We start from the raw sequence: 18,223 nt of genomic DNA on the forward strand, positions 1-18,223 counted from the left end.
ACCCCCCCGGAGCATCCCCCCGGATCACCCCCCGGATCACCCCCCGGAGCATCCCCCCGGATCACCGCCCGGATCACCCCCCGAATCGCCCCCCCGGAACATTCCCCCGGATCACCGCCCGGATCACCCCCCCGGAGCATCCCCCAGATCACCGCCCGGATCACGCACAGAGCCCCCCTCCTCCGCCGGGCCGCCCGCGGGAGGGCGCGCCAACCATCGCGGGACCGTTACCGGAGAGGGGCGTGGCCGGGCGTGGCCGGGAGGGGCGTGGCCTGTCCGCCCCCGCCCCCCGGCGGCGGCGGAGCCCAGCGGAGCCCAGCGGCGGCGCGGCCATGGCGGAGCCGGAGCCGGTCGTGCCCTGCCGGGTGCAGTACCTGGAGGACGCGGATCCCTTCGGCTGCGGCAGCTTCCCGGAGCCCCGGAGAGCCCCGGTTTACGCCGTGGAGGAGGCGCTGCCCCTGGGGGCGCAGCTGCCCGCCCTGCACCGCCTGCTTGGAGCCCCGCTGCCGGTGAGGGGGAGCCGGGGGCGGGATGGTGGTGGGGGATTGTCGGCTGGAAGGAGCGGGGAGGCGAGGGACGGGGGTCGGTGTGTCCCGTCCCGTCCCGTCCCGTCCCGTTCCGTTCTGTTCCCGGATCCCGGGCGACGGTCCCGGTGTGAGTCACGGCAGAATCCGTGAGCAGCCGCGGGAGATGCCAGCGCTCGGCCGGCCCCGGATGAGTCGGCGGGGAGGAAGAGGATGTGCTTGCTCAGAGCAGGCAGGAACCCGGGCAGGGGGAAGCAGGATGAAGGCAGGCGTCCATCCCCGTGCCGTCGGGGCTGAGCCAGGCAGCGTTCTCCCACCCCAGCATCCCCCTTCCACGCCGGCTACCGGGAGTGGAGCTGAGCCTCGGCGGGAGCGCGCTGGCTCCCTAACCGGGGACCCGGCCAGCCTCCCCGCTCGCTGCCGGACGTGGGCCTTGGGGAGGTGACAGCGGAGCCACCAACCCCTCGCCCCTCGGGTTCGGCGGCAGCTTTGCTGCCGGAGAGCGGCGCGGAAATTGGTGCTGAGCAATTTCCTGCGGCCGGGAGGAAGGCAGGAGGCCGAAGCTGAAGCCAGGGGCTGGGTCTTGCTTGCCTGCCCTCAGGCCTGATCCGGGCTGGGGAGCAGAGGAGATGGGGTCCCTCCCTCCTGGGTATCTTCTGTTGGCGTGATGCTTTTGCAGAGCATCCTTTACAGCATGGGGACCAGCTTGTTTTCCTCCTTCTGAACGCGGGACCCAGCAGAGCTTTGGCGATGGCTGAGCATCTCTATCTTGCGGAGAGCCAGGGACCCAGGCAGGCAGGGGGGGTGTACCCTGCCCGGAGCCAGAAGGGGGAACTGAGCACAGCAGGAGGGGGAAATCACCCCAGTGTGCCTGGCATCGAGCTTGCTGGCCTGCCAGGGGAGAGGGGATGGCTGTGAGACCTTTCCCTGCACGAAAAAAACTCCCTTTTAGCCCCCTTTTGATTTTTCTTGGAGCAAAGCAGCCACGGCTCATGTTGTCGCTGTCATGGGATTTTTAGGCGGTGACTAAACAGGGTTTGTTTGGGAACAAGCAGCCCCGAGACATGACGAATGGAGCAAACTCAAATTTCAGGCGTGTGCTCTCCTCCCTGGGCAGGAGCTGGCTGTAACAGGATCACCAGCCCGGGGTGCTGCCATGGTGGCACGGGGAGCTGGACGTGACATTCCCGAGGGCAGGAGCATTGCAAGGAGGTCCCATGCCCGGCAGAGGTGTGTTAATCCTGGGGGGGGGTTCAGGCTCTGTTCCCTGCCTAAGCCAAGCTCCAGTTGATTTTTTTTCTGTAGTTTCCCTGCGTCACCCCATGGCAAAATTATGGGCAAAATCAGCTGGGACCCTGCTCTGGGTTAAAAAGCCAGATTCCTTGTTTATATAGGTTATAAACCACACTTGCTTCCTTACTCGGAGCTCCGTTCCGACCTGACAACCTGGGATGCTGGCTGGGCATTGCACGAGCCAATGCCTCCATCAGGAGCCTCTTGCCACGGGATTTACACCCTGCGGAGCGAGGTTGGTCTCCCGAGGTTCAGTCCCAATTTGGAGCTGGCACCCCAGTGCCGCGCAGACGTCGTTACCCTGGCACAACCAGCCGAAACCTCTCTTGGTGCCCTTTGTGCCAGGTAGCGCTCGCTCAGATCCATTACTCGCCACCCTAAAATTAGTAAATGAACAGTCGGATTTTTCCCAAGGAACTGGCTGTAAAAAATATCCAGCTGGGGATGCCCGGTGCCAGGCTTGTCCCAAGGTGACGTATGCTGGGCAGCGTGCCCGGGGCTGCAAAGCACCGGGAGAAGGATGCAACGGCCGGGAGGGAGCTGGGATGGGGGGGTCCCCGCATCATCGGAGGAGAACCAAACCACAGGCTCCCAGGGGATGAGCTGCCATGGTGGACCAGCTGGATCCTGCCCTCCCTGGGCACAGCTTGGAGATGATGAGCAGGAGGTTTCCCGTGCCAGCGTCACTGCCTCGAACAGCCCGTCCTGCCCCGTGACACCCTTGGCGCTTCCTCTCTCCGAGCACGACTCACCGCTGATGACTTTTTCATGCTCGCCGGAAAGTGTGTTTGTGTTTGAAAATACCTTCCCTCTTTGTTTGCCGCTGCCGCATTGTTCGGCTCCCGGCCGATACTATCTTCTCCTGCTTTCCAGCATTTTTCTAGTACCCTTGGGTGATGCTCGCGCTGGGTGTGGAGGTTTTCTGAACCTCCGCAGGCAGGTTTTGGCCAGGCAGATTTTCTTTTTTTTGGCTGTCCCCTCGGTCCACAAAGGCCACTGCACTCCCTTGCCCCCAGTGCTATCTCACCTCTGAATCTAGGGATTTTTTCCAAACAATTGCAAAACCCAGGGGGCTGGACTTTTGCTTTCCCCTTCCTACCCCGGAAACCTGGGGGAGAGCAAAGAGCTCGCCGGACTGGGATTTATAAACTCGCTGCGAGCTCTCGGGCTTGAGAGAGAAGAGCTGCTGGGGCGACCTTTGTGCACTTGTGAAGCACACGAGCCCCGTCCCACCATCCCTGCTTCTCCTCTTGTCTCCTAACCGGCTCAAGGGGGGGCTTTGCTGAGGGCCTTTGCCCCTCTTAACCTCTGGCAGGCGGGAAAGCGGTGAGACGGGGTCATCGGCAGCGCTGCTGTCCCCCCCCCAACTTAACCGCTTTGAAACTCTGCCGCCGGCTTCGTGCTGAATGCTGAGAGCTGAGCGCTGGTGCTCAGCGGCCTCCGGCGCTCACCACCTCCCGGCATGGTCCTGGGACAGGAGCTGTGGCCAGGCATTCGTGCCATGGCTCTGCCGGGATACCGACTGCTTGCCAGGACTGGCATCCTCCCGCTGTCGATGAGAAACAACAGTGACGAGATCTCTTAACGAGCAACAAGCTTGGCTGGAGGAGCTTCAAGAGGGACACGCGTGAGCGAGTGCGAGGTTCTGGACCATCTCTGGGTGACCTCCAGAGATCCCTCCCGGCCGGGGTATTATTTTTTACCCCCCTGTGATAAGGCAATGGCAGTGCTCCCACCCACTTGCTGCCATCCGTCAGGCAGGAGGCAGTGGCCGAGTGCCCTGGCGATAAACACCCCTCTTAGCCCTGAAACCGAATCGCGGTGGCTGCTTTTGGTTGCCAGCGGCATCGCTCTTATAAACCCTCAACCCCCGCGTATTTTGGGAAGGTGACCAGACCCTTGTGATGCTGGGTGCTTCTGACCTGCCGCTGCCTTGTCTTTAACTGCTGCCTCGAGCTCTGCCTCAACTGGAGCAAATAATAGATATTTTTTTTTTCCTCAATTTCCCCATAGCCTCCCTAGAAGAGTCGCAGCGATGTTGGGAAATTGTGGTTATCACAAAAAGAAAGTGTTAGCGGCGGGAGGGGAGAAAGTGTTTCCTCTGCTGGCAGATAAAGAGAATATTCACTGCCCGGCCTTGGAGCATCCTCCGGCGTGGGGATGCCGTGATAGGGGTGAGCAGGAAGATGTGATGCCGTGGTGGGTGGTGTGAGTGCAGCTGTGGGTGGAGGATGTCTCCGTCTTGGAGGTGGAGAGGTCTCCATCACATCCCCGTGGTTTGCGGGGGGGGGACAGACAGTGTCATTCCAGGAAAAGCTGGTTTTCCCTGGGGACTTGCTTGCTGGCACATGTGTCTTTGCTGAGCTTCTGAGCCGGTCATAGCTGCTGGGGGTTGGTAGGATCAGAGAATCATAGAATGCTTTAGGTTGGAAAAGACCTTAAAGACTACCCAGTCCCACCCCCTGCCCTGGGCAGGGACACCTCCCACCAGACCAGGTTGCTCCAAGCCCCCCCCAACCTGGCCTTGAACCCCTCCAGGGATGGGGCAGCCACAGCTTCTCTGGGCAACCCGGGCCAGGCTCTCACCACCCTCACAGCAAAGAATTTCTTCCTAATATCTCATCTCCATCTCCCCTCTTTCAGTGTCAAACCCTTCCCCCTCGTCCTATGGCTCCCCTCCCTCATCCAGAGTCCCTCCCCAGCTTTCCTGGAGCCCCTTGAGGGACTGGAAGGGGCTCTAAGGTCTCCCCGGAGCCTTCTCTTCTCCAGGCTGAACCCCCCCAACTCTCTCAGCCTGTCCTCCCAGCAGAGGGGCTCCAGCCCTCCCAGCATCTCCGTGGCCTCCTCTGGCCCCGCTCCAACAGGTCCATATCCTTCTGCTGTTGGTGGCCCCAGAGCTGGAGGCAGCCCTGCAGGGGGGGGTCTCCCCAGAGCGGATCAGAGGGGCAGAATCCCCCCCCTCTCCCTGCTGGCCACGCTGCTGGGGATGCAGCCCAGGGCGCGGGGGTCTCTCTGGGCTGCCAGTGCACGTTGCCAGGGCATGTCCTCCACCAATACGCCCAAGTCTCTCCTCAGGGCTCAGGGACATCCGTGTGTTTCCACCTTTCCCATATCTCAGGCTTGAGGCAATAGGGTGGACTAAGGACATCCATGCTGCTGGAGGTGTGAGCGTGGGACACTCTCCTCCTCCCACAGCTCTCCTTTGCCTCCAAGTCCCCATGTCCTTCAAAGCCCAGCTCATTTTAAAACAGTTTTACAGGCAGGAGACGGATGGATCTCATCCACCCCACACCGGGGGCTGTCAGTACCCCATGGCCCCAACGTGCTGTCCCCAGCAGCGTGACCCTGAGGTCCCCACTCGGATCCTGCACAGCTCGAAACCTTATCCAAGGGCGCAGGACTAACCCCAACCCCGGGGCAGTCGGTGCTCCCTGGTGCGGAAGTGCCACCCTGGGAATTTTGGCAGGGCAGCCCAATCCCGGGACAGCCCGTCTCCATCCCCGGGGGCTGGTGCTCACCAGGGGGGGTCATAGCCAAACCCAGGGCCAGGCACTCGCAGCATCCCTCGTGGGGAGTGCTGCCAAGCTCGCATGGGAAACATACAGGGTCGAGTCCCAGGGTCTTGGCCTCCCCCGCCAGCTGGGACACGTCACTGGTAGGAGCTGGGGACAGTAACTCTGGCTTGCTGGGGCTCTGCCAGCCCAGAGAAGGCAAAGCTTTTGTGCTGGAGCTGTGAGATGCTCTTTACTCTGAGCGCCCAGGAGGACGCAGGAAGGATCTTCAGTGCCCAGGAGGATGCAGAGATGCAGGAGGGGATGCTCAGAAGGATGCAGGGATGCCCGAGGGGATGGAGGAGTGGACTCCCATGCCCAAGAGGACGCAGGGATGCAGGAGGGGTCTCCTGTGCCCAGGAAGATGCAGGGATGTCCAAGAGGATGCAGGAGGGGTCTCCCATGCCCAGAAGGATGCAGGGATGCCTGAGGGGATGCAGGAAGGGTCTCCCATGCCCAGGGGGATGCTTGAGGGGATGCCCAGGAGGATGCAGGGATGCCTGAGGGGATGCAGGAGGGGTTTCCTGTGCCCAGGAGGATGCAGGATTGCCTGAGGGGATGCAGGGATGCCCAGGAGAGCCCTTTCCCCGTGCGGGAATTGAAGCTTTCTTTCCCCAGCAAGCAAACCCTGCGTGGGGTCAGCATTAGCAACACTCGCCGCGGAGGCAGAGCTGGCAGCCAGGAGCGCTCGCCCGGTGCCAGCAACCTGTGTTTGCTGCCCGTTGCCATGGCCGGCTGGCGTGGCCAGCAGCCGCAGGAGGTGGAGCAGGACACTAACAACACAACAACTGCGTCCAAGCTGACGGCAGTGCCCTGCCAAATTGCCTGTTATCCCAAGGCTTAGTCAGGGTCATTAATTATATTAAATGCACGTGGCGTGTTTTTCTTTGCCTTCTGGTTTTAACGTCAGAGTCGTGGTGAAGTCGTACGTGTGAGCCGTTGCATGAGCTTGTGACTTGAGGAGACGGGGCTCTCGTGGAGATGCAGGAGCTGTACACAGCATTTGCTGTGGGTCTCCAGCCTGCCCGAGGGTGATCAGGGGAAGGTTTTATTTAAAACCCAATAACAGGGTTTTATCACCAACCCTCACCTCCCCCGAGGGTTACGCAGCGCTGCTGTGCGGATTTGGAAAGGAGCTGGGAGGTGAGGTGGGTGCGCCGGGAGAGGGGATCGGGGGGCTGCAAAGGCTTTAGGAAGAGGGACCAGATGCGCTGGGGTGACAGGAGTGCTGGCACTACCCTCCCTCTGCCCTGTCCCATGGGGAGCTGGCCCAGAAGCCCTGCCAGGCTGCCGCTGGCTCCCAGGTGGCTCGGGGGTTTTGTGGGCGCTGTGGCTGGGGTGCACCATGGGTGCTGTGCATGGACTTTTGGGGGAGATGCCCTCGCCCCAGCCTGGCCTTGGGCTGTGCTTTTCCCCCTGTGGCTGGAAGATGCCACACAGCTGCGGGCTGAGCCAGAGGCTGTGTCAGCCGGGGGACATCCCCGTGGGAATTGCCTTGCTTTGGGGTGTCCCTGGGCTGGGCTGGGTGCCTTGGCGGGTCCCGCAGACCCAGTCCCTGCAGGCAGAGGTGATTCATCCACCCAGACGAAGGCACCAGCCCTGGGAGGAGATGGATCCTGCTCTGGTTGCACCCTGGCAGACTAAGTGGAGCCCCAGGGAGCGGTTCAGCCTCTTGCCAAGGATTGACAAGGAGCCCGGCGGCAACGGGGCCGCACTTGCTCTGCCTTTTCCCAGCCTGAGGCTCCATGTTTCTCCCCAGTCTGCCACCGGGCTGGGGTGGAGGGTGCTGGGGCATCTCCCTGCAGGGCCAGCGCTTGGGGACAGAGTGGGACCTGCCACCTGGAATGCAGCTGCCTGGTGGGTTTGGTGCGGGTGGGAGGGTGACCCGGAGATGCTGCATCCTCCGGGAGCCGGGAGGGATGTGGTGGGCACCGGGACTCAGCTGGGCTTTTTGCATCCCCAGCTGGAGGACTGCACGCTGCAGGTCTCGCCTTCCGGACACTACCTGGACCTCGACTTGTCCCTGCTGGAGCAGAAGGATGACCTGGAGGGTTTCTACGAGGAGGTCAGGTGAGGCACTTGGGGTGCCAGAGCCCTCCGGGGACGGGACACGGGCATGTGAACGCTGGGGGCCACGGGCGGGGGGCCGTGGTGGTCCTGCTGTAGGTGCTCACGTGTTGTTTCCCCCCACCCTAGGAAGGGGAGACGGCCCACACTCATCCTGCGCACACAGCTCTCCGTCCGAGTCCATGCCATCATCGGTGAGTCGGGGCTGCTCCCTCCTCCAGGCTGGTGTGGGTCCAGTGGCTCGGCCCCCCTGGATGATGGGGGTTTGATCTCCACAGTGGGTTTTGGCTGGGCTTTCGGTGATGGAGAGAGGGAGTGACACAGCCCAGGGCTGCTCCTGCCCCATAACCCCCTCCAGAGGTGCGGGGGACATGGTCCCCATGATGCTGGGGGGGACCCTCTGGGTTAATCCCCTCCATCCTCAGAGATCGGGACTTTTGCCTCTCCGGCTGGGAGCCCACTGCAGATATTCTGGGTCATTCAGGCGAGCTCTAAATATAGCTTTGCCGGATACAAACAAATAGCTCTCACGCAGCAGAAAGTGCTGCTGCGGCTTCGGGCAGCCCACTTGGAGGTCCTGCAAAATATTCAGAACTCTCAAGCCTTTTCTTTTTTTTTTTTTTTTTTTTTTTTCTCCTTAGCAGGGGGTCAAACAGGCACTGAGCAGAGCGATGCCGAGCAGCCTGGGAAGGGACAGGGCACGGAGCCCTCTCCCTGCAGGAAGGCCAGGGTCGGGGTCGTACTCTTTGCTGGCAGTTCCCAGGCTCCGGCTGAGCCCCGGGCTGCTCTGCTTTCTCTCTCGGCTGCTCTGACAAGCCGATAAACGAGCGGAGGAGGCTGCCGGGACCTCGTGTTTTACAGAGCCCTCATTGGCATGTCTGGAGGGCTCCTCGGACAGCTTGGTCTTGGCTTGTTACGGCTCTAAACCTGACCCAAATAACTCAGGATGTTCAGATAACTCAATTTTTGGATGCAGGAAGCGCTGGCTCACGATGCCTTTGGTCTCTGCTAATTGAAGTGGGGCTTTCCAGCTTCCTGTTGCCCTGGCTGCTCCGTGCTGGCTCCTGCCCACTGTCCCCATGACCGTGTCATCTCCATCCAGGCTCCAGCTTGGTGACCGTCCTTTTGTCCTCAAGCAGACGGTGTCATGCTACCGTCCTTCCCGTCCCCATCCTGCGACTCCTTCCCAAGCCACGGGGCTGCTGGGGGCTCCGGGACCGTGCCAGGGCTGTGCCCGGGGAGGGACGGCTAAAAGTAGCTCAGCCTCCTGCCCATGTTCCAGTTTCGGTTCTGCACAGGAAACCAGAGGGGATATTTATGTCATTGCTGGGCAGAAAAAAAAAAAAAAAAGGCAAAAAAAAAAAAAGGAAATGGAAATAGAGGAAGGTGGCAGGGCTGAAATAAGTAGTTGTGGAGCTGCAGCTGCTTCCACCCTGTGTGTCCGACAGCCGGGCGGTGATGGCACCGGGGCTGAGCCAGGATGCAGGGCTTTCCCAGGCACTGGGAGCATTTCGGAGCCCCAGTTCAGCAGTGAGCCCCTGCAGGGTCAGGCCATGGCATCGTGTCTCTGCCTTCCTTCCAGAGAAGCTGTACAACTCGCAGGGGCCGGAGCTGCGGAGATCCCTCTTCTCCCTCAAGCAGCTCTTTCAGGTAGGGTGATGCCAGTGTGGCGGGGGGGCTTGGGGAGGCTGCTGGATGCCCACCCCTGCCTCCTCACGCTGGGGTAACACCTGGCCTTTACCCCACAGGAGGACAAGGACCTGGTCCCGGAGTTTGTGAACCTGGAGGGGCTGACGTGCCTGATCAAAGTGGGGGCAGAGGCCGACCAGAACTACCAGAATTACATCCTGCGGGGTCGGTATTTGGGTACCGGGGCAGCTCAGGGAGGAAGGCTGGCATTCAGCAGGGCGAGCAAGAGAGTTTGGCTGGGCTTACCTTGTAGGCAGTTGCCAGCCCTTGCCCGTGGCGTGGCGATGCTGCACAGGGGTGGGAAAGCCCTGCCCTGCTTGCCACGCCATCACCCTGCCCACTCTCTGCCTTGCAGCCTTGAGCCAGATCATGCTCTTCGTGGACGGGATGCAGGGTGTCATCAACCACAACGAGACCGTCCAGTGGCTATACACGCTGTCAGGAAGCCCGGTAAGTCCCCCCTGCCCTCGGAGGGGCTGCCTGTGCCCACACCTGCCTGTGGCTGTCTCCTTGTACCATCCCTCGGGGGATTTACCCCACCGTCTGCCTTTGGGTGCCCTGGTACCTTTGGGTGCCTTGGGTCCTGCTCCCTCCCATCTGGAAGTCACCCAGGGTCTCCAGAGGTCCCTGTCCTGATGTGACCATGCTCCTGGGCACAGAGCTTGAGTGAGAGGGTCCCACTCCAGGTTCCTTCCTGGTGCCCCTTGGCCATCAGCATCACAGCTTTAGTCTGATCCCTGGCCCCAAAGCCTCCAGCCCTGGGGCATGGGCACAGCCAACCCACACTGCCCTGGCATTGTGCTGGCAGTCCCCTGCCACCGTCCCAGCTACCGTCCCTTGTCCCAGTTTCGCCTGGTGGTGAAGATGGCGCTGAAGCTGCTGCTGGTGTTCGTGGAGTACACAGAGCCCAATGCCCTGCTCCTCATCCGCGCTGTCAACGTCGTGGACCAGGCGAGAGGTGGGAGCAGCCCCAGCCTCCTGCGGGGCGATGTCCCCTCCCATGGCCCGTCTGTCACCTTCGCATGTCGCTTTTCCCAGGCACGTGCCCGTGGTCCAACCTGATGGCCATCCTGGAGCAACGCAATGGGGCTGACACGGAGCTGCTGGTGTTCGCCATGACGCTGATCAACAAGGTCTGGGGAGGGGGTGGCGGGGCACCCCCACAATGCCATGCTGAGGGGGCTCAGCGTGGGTCACATCAGTCCCTCTGGTCCTGCTCAGACACTGGCAGCCCTCCCAGACCAGGACACCTTCTACGACGTGACGGACTGCCTGGAGCAGCAGGGCATGGAGCGGGTGGTGCAGCAGTACCTGGGCAACAAAGGCACCGATCTGGACTTGAAGCAGCAGTTCACGCTCTACGAAGTGAGTGGGACACAGCCACGTCCCGTGGCAGCGGGGAGGGTGGGTACGTGGGGTGGCAGGGGTGCCATGCTCGGGTGCCATCCTCCCCCGTCCCCTCTGCAGAGTGCTCTCAAGCTGGAGGATGATATGGAAGAGCCACCCTCGGGGGGACGCAAGGAACGGAGGAGGACAGACGAGGGACGGCGTGGATGGCGATCCCAGGGTGGCTGCCCAGAGCCCAGCTCCAATGCCCAGCCACTCGTGGGGTCTCCTGGCACTCCAAAGGAGTCCCCCACCAAGGACACCCCATCTGTCCCCGCACCGAGCAGCCCAGTGGAGTAAGTGTGGCTGGAGGTGGCCCGTGGTGGGGATGCTCCTGGGATGGCAAAGGTGCTGGGATGCGGCGTGAGCAGCACTCGGGTCCCTTCCCGGTACCAGGGTGGAGGAGGACAACCCCAGGGGACCTTCTCTCAGTCCCTGTCACCTCTTCTTCCAGACCCTGTCCCAGCAGCATCTACAACAGTGCGTCCAGCGTCCGGCTGTCCCTGGCTTCCCCCCCAGCTGAGAAGGAGCAGGCCCCGGGTCTGGGCGAGCGCAGCGTCTACAAGTAAGGAGCCAGGAGGGGCTGGGTGCATGGGGGGTCCCCATGGGGTGGCAGAGGGGGGTCCCAGGAGCGTGGAATGCGCCTATCCCAGGGGTAAACAGGGTCTGGACAGGCTGCAGAGCGGGAGAGCAGCGTGACGGGGGAGCAGGCATCCAACAGGGTCCATCCAGGGCATCCTTCAGGCACACACAGCTCTGCTCCAGCTCCTCCTGGCTCCTCCTCTCTGCCCACGCTTGCCCTCTCCTCTGCCCACTCTTTTTTTCTATCTTTCCTTTTGCAGGCTGCGCCAAACTGCCCCTGTCTGGTAAGTGCCCGGGCTCTGCACGCGTGTGCTCCTTTCCCAGCGGGATACTCCAGCGGGTGCGGGTGCTGCCCTGCCCCGCTCGCTGCCCCCTGCACCCACCTCGCTACCCCCCTCCCTCGCCTCTCCCCTCCAAGCTCCTGCCAGCGGGACCCCAGCCCACTTCCCCCCATCGCCAGCATCCCCCATGGGGTGATGGCACCCTCTGATCGCCCCCCTCTTCTGGGGTGAGCTGTCCCTGCCGGGGCGGGGTGGGGAGCGCAGCCCTCCCCAAGGCTGGCATTGCCATCCTGGTGACAAACTGGGTGGCTCTGGTGGGGGAACGGTGCCCCGTCCCGCCAACACCCAGTGCCATGCGGTGCCTGGGCTGGAGGGGACTCTCTGGGGCTCTCCCGGCTCCCCACAAACCCCACCCCGGCGCCATGGGGTGACAGTGGAGTGAGGTCCCACACGAGTGCATGTAGGGGGCACAAGCCCTGGGGGGCTGCCAGAACTGGGGGGCTAAACCCTGTTTTCCCTCAGGCGGGAGGATGCTCCCCCCTTGCGCGGGGACAAGCCTATTTTGAGGAAGTTTGAGTAAGTAGAGGCATGCGTGTGTCTGTCTCCAGGCATGCGCTTCCTCGGGCCGGAGCCTGGCTGGAGGCATCTGGGCTCCAGCCACGCAGGGCATGAGGAGCAGGAGGGTTCCCACCATTCTCTGCCCGGACACCCTCCTGGGTTTTGCAGCTTTTGGACAAGGGCAGCGGGACCACCAGGTCCTTTGGGACCAACAAGCGACAGTGGCACCTTGACAGCACGAGCCTTTGGCTCCCATGGGGCTGTGGCATCCCTGTCCCCAAGCTGTGGTGGCATCACCTGTCTCTCTGCAAGTCTCAGAGGAGGTTGAATCCTCTGGGTCCCCGATGCAGTGTGGCCAATGCAGTGTGGCAGTGCAGTGTGGCATGGCGTGGTTTGCCCGTTGTCCCCATGCCCGCCTTGCTCCCAGCCAATGTCCGCCCCTGTCTCGCAGAGCTCGCTTCTTGGAGAACCTGGCTGCAGCCCAGAAGGAGAAGATCTCTTCCATGGCCAAGGGACGGCTCGATGTCTTCGGTGATGCTGCGCTGGAGCATCCCACCGCTCTCGCGTGGGACAGGGACAGCGGCATCCCTGAGCCTGGGACGGAGCCACCCAGCATAAGTAGGTGCTGCCGGGGTATGTGTTCCTGGCTCTAGGCTCACCGGGGTCCCTGGGGTGGCTGTTAGTGGCCCCAGAACCATGGAGGAGCTGGGTGGTACCTCCCTGTCCCACTCTGAACTCCAGCGTCTGAGCATGTCCCTGCTGGGGAGCAGGACCCCAGCTCTAAGTGCAGCCCAGCAGCACTTGTCCCCTCCAAGCGGGCTCTCCCAGCCTCTGCTCCTCTCCTTGCAGGGTCTCGCCTGGCTCGGCCGGACGCCACCGACTCCTGCAGCGCCATCTCCTCTGACACCAAGTTTATGCTGGACATGCTCTATGCCAAGGGCTCCTCGGAACCAGGGAGGGAGAAGGTTTTCCCTGAGGTCCCGTTGTCCCCCATGGCCCAGGGTGAGGTGGAGATGGATGCCGAAGGAGGTGGCAGCCAGGAGCAGGAGGGTGCTTGGCTCCGCAGCAGGTCTCCGGACGGGCCAGTGGCCAGCGCTCACGCCAAGCTGGCACGTGCCATGTCCAATGTAGATGCCGAGACCCACACACAGAAGCTGGAGAACACAGGGATGATGCCCATCAAGAAGGACGTGGAGCTAACGTGGGAGCGCCTGGAGGCCAGCCCCATGCAGCTGAAGATCAAGGACTTGGACTTCACCGATTTGGGGGAAGAAGAAGACTTCGACATCCTGGACACAGGGTCCATGACCAATGGCTCCTTCCTTCCTCCCCGCATTGACGCAACGAGTGCTGGAGGTCTCATGGTTCCCCCTCCACCTCCACCTCCTGTGGTCCCTGGCTGCCCGCCACCTCCACCTCCACCTCCTGTGGTCCCTGGCTGCCCGCCACCTCCACCTCCACCTCCTGTGGTCCCTGGCTTCCCACCACCTCCACCTCCTGTGGTCCCTGGCTGTCCACCTCCCCCAGGACTGCCAGACCCCTCAGCAACGGATGGTCCCACCCAAGCCAAGAAGAAGAGGACAGTAAAGCTCTTCTGGAAGGAGCTGAAGCAGCTGGATGGCACTGTGGGGCCAGGCAGGTTCGGCCAGGCGACAGTGTGGGCGTCCCTGGAGAACGTCGAGGTCAATGTTGCCAAACTGGAGCATCTCTTTGAGTCACGGTCAAAGGAAGTGCCAGCTTCAAAGGTATCAGTGGGCTGGCACCCATCAGTCAAGGGGACCTGAGGGGTGGGAGGAAGGTTCTTAGTTCCTGTGGGGACCCTATGCATGCACTGTCACCCCTACTCTGTGCTGAGAATGGGTACCCACCGTCTGGAGGCTCGGTGGGGACATTGATAGGCAGTGCGCAGGTTTGGCTCACCACCGGGTCCCTGATCAGCTCCCTGTGTCCCCTTTGCCTGGCTGTCCCCATCCATCCTGTCCTCTTTGCAGAAGGCCATCGATGGGAAGAAGGTGGTGGTGGTGCTGGATCCCAAGAGGAGCAATGCCATCAACATTGGCCTCACAGTGCTGCCACCTGTGCACATCATCAAGACAGCTGTGCTCAGCTTTGATGAATTTGCGGTCAATAAGGAAGGGATTGAGGTGAGCACAAGAGAAGCTCGTCCCCTCTGAGGCCCTCATGAGAGTCGTTTCCCCTGGCCAGGAGGCCTCTGTGCTTGTGCTGCCAGCCCTGGGGTGACACGTCCCATGGTGACATGTCTGGAGTCTAACACATCCTCTTTGCCTGCTCTAGAAAATCCTGACCATGGTCCCAACTGAGGAGGAGAAGCAGAAGATCCAGGAGGCCCAGTTGGCCAACCCTGATGTGCCCTTGGGCTCTGCAGAGCAGTTCCTGCTCGCTCTGTCTTCCATCAGCGACCTCACAGCCAGGCTCCAGCTCTGGGCCTTCAAACTGGACTACGAGAGCTTGGAGCAGGTACAGAGCCATGTACCCCACAGCCTCTCCATTCTCCCAGTGGTGCTGAGCGCTGAGCCAAGCATGTTCCTGGTGGGGACCAGCCATGTCCGAGTATGGGAGGTGCTGTCCTGGCTGGGGATGTCCCCAGTGCAAGCATGGGCTTGGGTTGACCATGAGGTGGTTGTTCTCATGGGCAAAGGTGAATGCTGAAGGGAGAGGGTGGCCAAGGGGTCTCACCTGCCTCTCTCCTCACCCAGGAGATCGCGGAGCCACTCTTTGATCTGAAGGTGGGCATGGAGCAACTGGCCAGAAATCACACCTTCAAGTGCATCCTGGCCACGCTGCTGGCCATGGGCAACTTCTTGAATGGCTCCCAGGTGAGGAGCAGGGTATGGAGGGATGTGGCCTGTCTTGAGTGCTGCAAGGACAGGACCAGCCATGGTGCATGGGTACCCAAGGTGGACTGTGTGAAGCTTGGGATGGAGGTTGGGTGGTTCAGGTGCTGGTGGTGACCCAGTGGGTCTGCATGATCTGCTGGCGGAGGGACGGAGAGGCCCCACTGAGTCAATTGGGCTTTCAGAGCAGAGGCTTTGAGCTGGGCTACCTGGAGAAGGTCTCAGAAGTGAAGGACACAGTGCACCGGCAGTCCCTGCTCCACCATCTCTGCCAGATGGTGGTAGAGAAGTTCCCAGAAACTACTGACCTCTACTCGGAGATTGCCTCCATCACCCGCTCTGCCAAGGTGAGGCAAGGTAGATGACACCCGGCAAGGCAAGGGTGCAGGTCCCACGGTTGCTCAGCTCCACTAGCGTGGCCGAGGACTGATGTCTGACTCTTCCAGGTTGACTTTGACGAGCTGGCCAACAGCCTGGTGCAGCTGGAGCGGAGGTGCAGGGCCTCCTGGGACAACCTGAAGGTGATTGCCAAGCACGAGACCAAGCCGGTGCTGAAGAGCAAGCTGACGGACTTCCTCAAGGACAGCACCCAGCGCATTGTCGTCTTGAAGGTGGTGCACAGGCGCGTCCTCAACAGGTCGGTGGCTCAAGGTCCTGGGGAGGCAGCGGGAACCCTGTGGTCCCGCTGGTGGCCCGCTGCAACCAATGTCCCCGCAGGTTTCACTCCTTCCTGCTGTACCTGGGGTACCCAGTGAGTGCAGCGCGGGATGTGAAGGTGACACCCATCTGCAAGCTGCTGCGGGAGTTCGCCCTGGAGTACCGCACCTGCAGGGAGCGCGTCCTGCAGCAGCAGAAGAAACGGGCCGCCCACCGCGAGCGCAACAAGACCCGGGGACGGCTCATCACCGAGGTACGGGGCTGCTCGGCCAGTTACCACCACCAGGCGATGATGTCCCACCAGGTCATTGATGCCCACCTCTCCTCCCTCTGCAGACCGAGAAGTTCTCCAGCGTCGCTGAGGTCGCTTCGCCGCCCGCCGTGGTGTCCAGCGGCCCCCAGGAGCAGATGGAAGCGGGTCACGAGAGCATGAAGAGCCTCCTGACCTCCCCCACGGACACCCATGCCCGCCGCAGCCGGGCCAGCCGGGGTAGGAGCGGGGTGGCAGAGGCACTCAAGGCATGCCCGGCTGGCTGGGCACAGCTGATGCCAGCGTCCCTGTTGTCCCCGTGCAGGGACAGGGCATGTCAGCCCGGCCCAGGGCTCTCCAGCCCAGGAGGATGTTCCCAGCTCCCCAGACGATGCTTCGGATGAAATCATGGACCGGCTCGTGAAGTCGGTGACTCACAACGCCAACCCCCGGCCCTGCGCCAACAAGGAGCGCAGGAGGTCCCGCGGCAATCGGAAGTCCTGTAAGTCCTGTCCCTGTCCCCATGCCCTGTTCCATCTCTGTCCCCATGCTCTGCTCCTGTCCCTGTACTCTGTCCCTGCCCAGATGCTTTTTCTCACCTCTGTGTCCCTGTCCTTGTGCCCTGTTCCACCTCTGTGGCCTGTTCCCATGTCCCTGTCCCCACGCCCTGACCCACCTCTGTGTCCCTGTACTCTGTCCCGTGTCCCTGCCCAGATGCTCTTTCCCATCTTTGCGTCCCTGTCCCACCTCTGTCCCTGTCTCCCATGTCCTCTCTCATCTCTGTCTCTGTTCCTGTTCTCTGTCCCCATGCCTTGTCCCACCTCTGTGCCCTTGTCCCTTGTCCCCATGCCTGTCTCCTTCCCCACTGGCCACCCCTGACCGCCCACGCTGAGCCCACCAGGCCACAGCAGGAGGTACCCTGAGACCAGATCATGCCACCACTGCCCTCGCTGGCGTTCCAGGGCCACCACGTGGAGATGCTGGCAGCCAGCGCTGCCAGTGCCACTCTCTCCTCTTCCCACAGTGAGACGGACGCTGAAGAGCGGGCTCAGTGATGACCTGGTGCAGGCGCTGGGCCTGGGGCGGGCACCTGGCATGGAGGTTTGAGGTGGCCAAGGTGGCTCGTGCTGCTCCCCACCGCTGGCAGCCCCCTGGGCAGGACATGCATGGTGGCAGCCCCTGCTGTTCCAGGACTGGCACCCTCTGCACCTCTTCGTCTCACCTCACTTTTCCCTGCTGGTGTCGTACTCCCAGAGGTGCGGGCAGCAGGATGGGAGTGATGCCCTAGACCTGCTCCCTGGGGGCCAGGATGGAGGATGCTCAGCGCCCGTGCATGGGCACAGAGCCTCGGGGTTCATCTTCTCAACAGTATTATAGGGGCGAAGGGGCTGGACACCCAGACCCCTTCTGGGAACTGGGTCTGGCCCGTGGCCGCTGTGGCAATAAAATGACCTGACACGCTGCTGGAGTCCCTTGTCCCTGCGCCTGGGTCACCCCAACTGCTGGGTGGGGAAACTGGAGGCTCCTGATGCCATGGGCTGGAGCAGGCAGGGCCAAGGGTGATGGTGGCAGGAGGGAAGGGGTGATGCTCTCTCCGGCATCCCGTGGGGAAGTAGTCGCCCTAGTCCTTCGCAGGATCTGGGTGATGCTGGTGATGCCCAGGATTGGCCCTGCCTGGGGACACTGTCCCCCTGCAGAGCCCCGAGAGGCTGGGGCGATGTGGTGCTCCCCTCTGGGCCAAGCCAGCATCCCTCCTGCTGCATCCCCAGCCCTGCTGCTGGAGACAAACAGCCAGCACTGGGCCTTGCACCATTGTCCCTCCCAGGGATGGCGCAATCCCCGCTGTACCGGGACACCGGTGGTGGGGGGGGACCCTGGGGGAAGGAGCGAGGACTGCTGCCAGGCTCAAGGCTGCATGCTCAAGGGCAGGAGCGACGGCTCACTGCGCTGTGGCCTTGCGCTCAAAATCAAGGGTATATGCCCTGTCTCAAACCTCACCTCTCCCTTACAAACCTCTCCTGGGGAATTTTAGCCAGACCAGGACCTGGGTCCCTCCTGGAGCAGGTCCAGAGTTCAGCGGCCACGTTGCCTCCTGCAAACCCAGCCCTGGGCAAGCCGCAAGCATCTCCCTGTGCTTGGCAGAGATGGGCTGCCTCATGGTGGAAATCAGCCACAGCAGCATCTGGCTATCCCCCTGGGGCCTGGGAGATGTCCAGGCAGGAATATGCCACCTCCTGGTCCACAGCCACTTGTGCCATCTCGGGCACGGATTAACACCCAGGCTGGGAGCCGTGATGCTCCGCACGGGTGCTAGATGGCGGGTGGGTACCATTTCTGACCACCTCCCTCTGCCAGCTGCAATGCTTTGGGCACTGTCACCCATGGCAGAGGCATTTGGGAACGATGTCACCTCATCCATCACAGCAGCTCCACCTTGGCGCTGCCCCGGTGATGCCTGCCGCCCTGAATCCCGCACAGCAGGTCTCTGTGGCTTTCAAGGAATGAAGAAAAACTCCACCGGGCAGGGCAG

The 18,223-nt window shown here is 62.1% G+C and overlaps 1 protein-coding gene across 1 annotated transcript; it reads left to right on the forward strand.

The window, feature by feature from the left end:
• Window positions 1-316: 316 nt before the first annotated feature.
• FHOD1 (formin homology 2 domain containing 1) lies at window positions 317-17,171 on the forward strand. The gene is made up of 24 exons (XM_074151237.1): window positions 317-509; window positions 7,332-7,438; window positions 7,565-7,629; window positions 9,018-9,085; window positions 9,184-9,289; window positions 9,480-9,574; window positions 9,971-10,082; window positions 10,163-10,257; window positions 10,346-10,489; window positions 10,592-10,806; window positions 10,965-11,075; window positions 11,353-11,376; window positions 11,896-11,949; window positions 12,383-12,549; window positions 12,781-13,676; window positions 13,923-14,075; window positions 14,227-14,409; window positions 14,649-14,768; window positions 14,972-15,133; window positions 15,233-15,423; window positions 15,504-15,696; window positions 15,780-15,933; window positions 16,019-16,195; window positions 16,718-17,171. Exons 1-24 carry the CDS (start codon window positions 333-335, stop codon window positions 16,798-16,800), a joined length of 3,852 nt encoding a protein of 1,283 aa, XP_074007338.1. The 5' UTR covers window positions 317-332; the 3' UTR covers window positions 16,801-17,171.
• Window positions 17,172-18,223: the final 1,052 nt, after the last annotated feature.

The sequence above is a fragment of the Numenius arquata genome, chromosome 8 (assembly GCF_964106895.1).
Source record: "Numenius arquata chromosome 8, bNumArq3.hap1.1, whole genome shotgun sequence".
Classification (NCBI taxonomy): domain Eukaryota; kingdom Metazoa; phylum Chordata; class Aves; order Charadriiformes; family Scolopacidae; genus Numenius; species Numenius arquata.